The sequence below is a fragment of the Emydura macquarii genome, unplaced genomic scaffold (assembly GCF_026122565.2).
Source record: "Emydura macquarii macquarii isolate MOO-44397 ecotype Brisbane River unplaced genomic scaffold, CSIRO-AGI_Emac_v2 contig_1027, whole genome shotgun sequence".
Classification (NCBI taxonomy): domain Eukaryota; kingdom Metazoa; phylum Chordata; order Testudines; family Chelidae; genus Emydura; species Emydura macquarii.
Genome location: NW_027131164.1, coordinates 1,588,287 through 1,594,672, shown reverse-complemented (window position 1 = coordinate 1,594,672; position 6,386 = coordinate 1,588,287). Strand labels below are relative to the sequence as shown.

Sequence of the window (6,386 nt, the reverse complement as noted above, 5' to 3'; positions counted from 1 at the left end):
AATGATCCTCACTTTCTGCTTGTTTGTTTTATTTTGCAACTTATAAAATATGCCCATCATCTGCTTTTAATTCGTATACCTATGGCCAACTACAGTTAGTGTTCCATATTTTACTATTGAGAAATCAATATAAGGATGGTAGAATTTTTAGTACAATTTTGCTATACAGTTTGGATGAAAAACTAAGTGTGCGGATTTGTGAATGCAGCCATAAAGGTCCATTAGATCTGACTTTCCTGGAGCCTTCAATGAAGAGTAACTGATTTTGTGCTGCATTCAAAAGGGGAAATGGTTTGGTTTAATACTTTTATTCACTACAGTTAAGTGAGAGACTTTTTTAAAAATAGGAGATCTCTGCACTACAATGACCTTAGTTCTGCATAAATTCAAGAATTCTTGGAGCAAAATAAGTAAATCATCTATGGTTAATCACCCCTACTGAGCTGTGTGTGAAGCTGTCAAGACACCATGACTGGTGTGGTTTGAAATGTAGCTTCCCAGTACTCATTAAATGGCAGTCCGGTTAAAAAAATGTATATTTAAAATGTACTTTTTAAAACAAATTTAGTTTGTACTAAATGAAGTTTTATTACTTACATTTCATTCAGTTTGGATAACAAATGTTCAACTCAGTTCTGCTTACTCTTAATTTCACTTGCTGACTCCTATGTTAGCACAGCACATGGAATGTTCCATAGCAAACGTTCTCTTTTTGTCCCTGATGCTAGTAAGTGTTCTAAAACCACTTTCCTTTCATTTTCTAACAAAATGGAAATTTGGGTGCAAACCTTCCTGGTGATTCCAATAGTGGTAAGAACTGTGCAGTTGAATCAGGCACACTCCATTAAAATAAAGAGAGTACAGTAAACACCCCCATTGGTACATCTGACTTCTGATTTGCAGAGCTGCCTGTAAGGCAGGGGATTCCCACATTCAATGCATTGAATATCTACTATAAAACTATAGGTATAGGAAAATGTACACATTTGATCATAAAAGGTCAATGTTCTATTACATGGAATGTGCATGACACCTCTAAGAAGCAGTATCCTGCTTCTGCATCTGTATATGAAATGTAGACACAGGGTGGGTGGATTTGATTGGACCACATTCTGTGGGTGAAAAGAGAAGCTTCTGAGCTACACCGAGTTCTTCAGGTTTAGGAAAGGAGATATTTATGTAATGTATACATTCAGTAAGAAGAATTAGCACAACACTGAATTGAAGTATTGAAATACACAAAATCAGATTTAAAATAGGCAGTGGTTCTTTCCAAAAAGATGCCTTTAGGATAAGGAGCAGTGTCTCTTACTGTATTGCAATATTTTTTCACTTTTAGGCAAAAATCTCTGGCTATGGACTCTGATGGATTATAATCTGCATTTTCTTGAAATGATCATGGCTACAGTTGCAAAAAAGACTTGAAATAGGTCTGCAATTTTGAAAGTAGTTTATGAGTGGAACGGTTCTAAGTACGAAAAATGCAAGGCAGGATCAGGTTCCAGAAAGTAAAGTAAGGCTGACTATATTACCCAATTTTAAAGATATTATCTCACCTACCTTGTCTCTTTCTGTTAACCCATTTAAATATAATTTGATGTCAGGACAGTAAGTGGCTTTAAAAAAAAAAAAAAAAGAGCTCCAGCTGTACTTAGAGCTTTATTGCCTGACTTGCAGAAAATAGATTGAGACAATATAGTACTTCCACACCTCCATAGGTGAAATCCATTTGTAGTGTTAGACCTGAAGCAGTTTTCAGCCCAGCCGAAACCCACAATAATTAACAGGCATGCATAACTGAACCCCAAGGACCAGGGCTAGTGTAAATACCTGATAACTCAAAGACCAGATGCCCACTTAGTGATTCTGCCTTTCTAAGAGAACAGCACATTCCTTTCCCCCCCCTCCCCCCAGTGTAGTCAGAGATCTTTTGATTAGGGTGCCTCTGCATGCATGTTCTGAATCTGTCTTTATCACCCCGGTTCTTTCTGGGTGGAATAGGGTCTGTATTTGTAAGTAAATAGATAGAAGAGATGTAAATGGATTGTTTAAGTGATAAAAAACCATATATAAGTGACTTTTGCAACACCCTGAAGCTGATTTATCAGACTTCCCGGTATCGTGAATAAACCTCTTCAGTATTGTCTGTGCTGCCTGATTCTTGGAGAAAGAATCCTTCGTGCTTTACAGTAGGGATTGATTGCTTGTGTGTTTCTATTCAACCTAAACTGTTGGTCAGCACAGTACAAATCTACTATGCATTTAAAATACAGTAAAATAAGCCTGCTAAATATACACACTTTATTATGGTACTATTTGCAAAACACAGATACAGCATGTGTATCATCGTCTTGACAAAATTATAGATGTGATGGATTGTTGTGAATCCAGTACCTTAACATAATTTGCAACATCAAAATAGCCTAGAGCAAAATGACTGACAGATACCTCTAAACCCTTGCCTCCTTCACACACTGCAACAAAGGTGAAATTTAATCAAGAAACGGACGTTAGAGAACTGCATTTGTGTATTATTCCTCCGCTTCTGTATTTCAACACCTAAAAACATTTTAAAACTGAATTAGAAATTGCTTCATGGTCTGGGTTAAAAAATAATAATCCCTTTAAAAAAAAAAAAAAAGGGCACTCAACTTTTGTTTAGCTTAGCCTGTTCTAAGAACACCATATCCATAAAGGTTAACAAGTGAGAAACACGGGGGTGGGGTGTGGGTGGATCAAATAAAGAATAGCTAAATTTACTATCTTTGTTATAAACCTCCAATGCAAGGCAGGTAAGGCCTAATCCAAAACCCATTGAAGCTAATGGAAAAACTCCTGTTGCCTTCAATGGACTTGAACCAGACTCTAAATATAAAACTGAAATTGTAGCTTTACCTTGCATGGTTGAATGAAAAATAAGTCCTGCTGTCTAAAATCATGGTGGACTGCCTAGGTAATGCTTTAAAATGCCTCGTTCTTTAGATTATGAAAACTTGCTGCTACCAGCATTCTTGGCAATATAGGCTGCAGAGGGATTGAATATAAAAAAATGTAGTGCTGGGTTTGCCATGGCTGCTCTGAAACCACGGAGCCAGTGCATTGAGAATTCAATGAAATAATTACAGTAGCTGAGCTGTTAAAAATCAGTCTGGCGAGCAGGTGCTGCACATGTGGATTAGTTTGTTAATATTTCTGGGATGGGGAAGGATAAATTCTTATTTTATTTATTGTTTTAAAAAAAGGAGTCTCCGTGTCTACAACTTTGACGTTCTTTCAAAATAACTAATCCACTTCAACCTCCAGTTAGAGGAATCGCTGCAAATCTTTGCTAATCAGTACATTTAGTTTAATGTCTAAAGCAGCAAGATTATTCCCTTGCCCTTAGGGGAACAAAAGTGATCACAGAAAATTTGTTGTATAGAAGCAAAATAATTAACTCCAAAAGGAGTAAAGTGCTGACATGGCGCTAAAACACCCTGGCCAACTTTCAGCCTTCAGTGACTATTTTTGATTGTCCGCTTAAAGGAACACAGGTGTGCTGCCAGACAAGAGGCCTGCTGTGGTAAAGCCAAGGAAAAGGCTGTCTTGTAATGAACAATGGTGCAGTTGGACATGCTGGTTCTTTATAAAGGCACATGGGGCAGGCGTTTCTTCTGACATCCACTGATAAGGTGAGTCAGGGGTCTGATCTGCATCTTCAATGTTCATAATATGATCCTTGGGGCTTTTTAAACAAGCACATGGCTATGCAGGGGGACTGTTCAAGCCCGAGTATCATAAGCAGGTAGAGTAACCAATAGTTAATATCTGAAACTAAATTAATTCAAACCACAATTGGGGGGGGAGGGGGAATGGAGTTGGGAATTCTTATTATCCAGTCCAGCGGTTCTCAACCTCTTGGGGGACGACTTTCGGCGGCGGCGGGGGTACATGGGGGGAACAATGCCGTGAAATGTACGTGAAAGGCCGAGGCTGGCCAGTCGGGGCTCTTGGGTCATCGAGCGGGCGCTGGGACTCGCTTTTGCAAGGATCTTGCCTCCGGCACAGTAAAATCCGCTTTTTTCTTTTATTTTTTTATTTTATTTTGCAAGGTGTTTGGCGAGAGGATTTCCCCTTCCCCTCACAGGCGAAGAACAACCCGGCGCTTTTCTCGGCGTGGCTTACGGCTTGCAACTCTCCCGGGGGGCGAGGGGGAGTAGGTGCGTGTCTTCCCCCCCCCGTGCGATCTGCACCGAGGGAGGCAGCCGCCTTGGGCATTGGGAAGGGAAACGGGCTAGCGGGCTGGCGGGGAGGCGCTGAGGGCGTCGAGCGCCTTCTGCACGCTGGGCCGGGGATGCGCGGCACGGGTCCCGCCCGTGGCAGAGCGCCAGCCGCAGCCCGTGAGGCGCCCCAGGGAGCTCCGGCCGCCGCCCCGGGCTGGCAGGTGTTGAAAAGCCCCGCGGCGATCTGCTTGGGGGGGGAGGGCGCGGCGACTGCCTGGGCATGGCTGGCGCTGGAGGGGACACCCCGCAGCAGGGGGCGGACGGGCCTGGGAAAGCAGCCGCGCCGCGGGCCGCCCTGCTGCAAGAGGAGCCGCCGCGGGAACCAGCGCTCGAGCGTCCAGCGGCAGAGGTGAGCGGCCGGGACTGCCCGGCGGGTCCCCAGGCTCGCCCCAGCGGGGCTGTTGGCGGGCTGGCATGGGGCAGAGCACTGCCCCCTGGTGCTGAGTCAGCTGAGAGCTTTTGCCCGATGCCCTTTACCCACTTGCATCTGAACTAGTCCGCCAGGCACCGCCTGGACCCCCGCATTTCTGAATCCCTGAGTCCCCCCTAGCCCTAGTGCCTGAGCTCCAGCGAGCTGAGTGCTGCCCATGGGGCTGGGCTGAGACACTTGAGTGGACTCCAGGGATCATCATCCTTAGTGTGGGTCTCCTGTGAATGAAAGCTCAGAGCATCAATGACCGGGGGCTTTTTCTCCCCCCCCCCCCCCCACGCCCCAATGTAACTTTATTACTTTTCCTGCTCCTCCACCAGTAAACTTCATGCCTAGCAGCTCCCCCCGGCAGCAGCGGCTTAGGGGAAATCAGAAACCCTAGATGCCTCTTTTACTGAAAACTTTGTCACCCAACAGAAAGCAGAAGCAGGGTGGTTTCTATGCCAGAGATGTTTTATCCAGTAGGGCTTGAGAACACACACACTTTTTTTCCCTCTTAGCAGGGATATTTCCCCAAATGCTAGATATTTTCAGTGGCTGCAGTGTTAGTCCTAGGATATGAGACACAAAATGGGTGAGGTAATATCATTTCTTGGACCTGAGGCTGAAGAGACAAGCCTCTGAGCTCCACAGCGCTCTTCTTCAGATACTTTCAAAGTGTTTCCACAAATTCCTCACCCCTGTCCCCTAACGTTGTGCTAGGCTGTCAGTATACTCAGGATATCTTTTTTCAGAAGCAAAGTGGCCACTGTCCTGGTTATAATTATGGGGAAAAAATGGAGTAAGTCTCCATCCTTCTTTATGAGCACATTCACCCAGCACCAGTCCAAGAAGCACAGACTGAAAGGTGGAATTTTAGGGGGAGCCCCTTTACTGTGCTGCATGTAATAGATGACTGGAGAAGTGTGTTGAGAGCACTAACAATATTCCAGGCAGTATTTGTTGTCGGTCCCTACTTCCTAGAATGCAGTTTTCCAGAGAAGCAATAAATATTCATCTTCTTTTATAGCTCTTCTTAAAATCCCTGTGTGCACACATTTGTTTCTAGAGAGATGAGCATGTACATTCAGTTTTAAAATGGGACTACTGTTCCATCCCTGTTGGGAAATGCAGCTGAAGCTGAAACATCAACCTTGCTACATCAAAAGTAGCAGCGTTAAAATGTCATCTTAAATATTTATCCAGTAATCGATTCCAGTGTATAATGTGATTGCTAGCATCATATACTGCTTTGTAATTTGCTGTATCCAAACTGATGAAACAACCTTTTTAAAGGAAAAAAGTCAAATTGGAATAAACCATTCCATTAATTTCTACAAATTAATCTGCAGAATTAAATTCATGTTGAGACACAGTCAGAGAGAAACACTATAATGGGAAAGTTTATCATGTTGGGTCTTCTTCCCCCCCTCCCTCCCCCTCAGATAAACCTTGACTTGAATTATCTGAAAGTCTCAGCTGCTGCTGTCCCTTCCCATTCCTCTTAAACTACTATTGGTTTTGTTCTGGACCTGCCTGATAAAGAAGAGCTTGTGGCAAAATGTGTTCACCCCGCCAGAGCCCATGCAGCTACTGAAATGTTTCTTCCACTTGCACAGAATTGCTTTTTCTAGTTGTCTTCAGTAACCATGAACACTTATTACTAAGACTTCCTTCACTAATATGAATTGAAACTGAATAAAGTAAATTTCCCA

The 6,386-nt window shown here is 43.3% G+C and overlaps 1 protein-coding gene across 1 annotated transcript in view; it reads left to right on the top strand.

The window, feature by feature from the left end:
• Positions 1-4,482: 4,482 nt before the first annotated feature.
• The window catches only part of MFSD2B (MFSD2 lysolipid transporter B, sphingolipid), a 56,775-nt gene continuing 54,871 nt past the window's right edge, over positions 4,483-6,386 (top strand). Inside the window, exon 1 of the mRNA XM_067544861.1 lies at positions 4,483-4,615. Within this exon, the coding sequence (XP_067400962.1) occupies positions 4,483-4,615 (133 nt within the window). The remainder of the gene's footprint in view (positions 4,616-6,386) is intronic.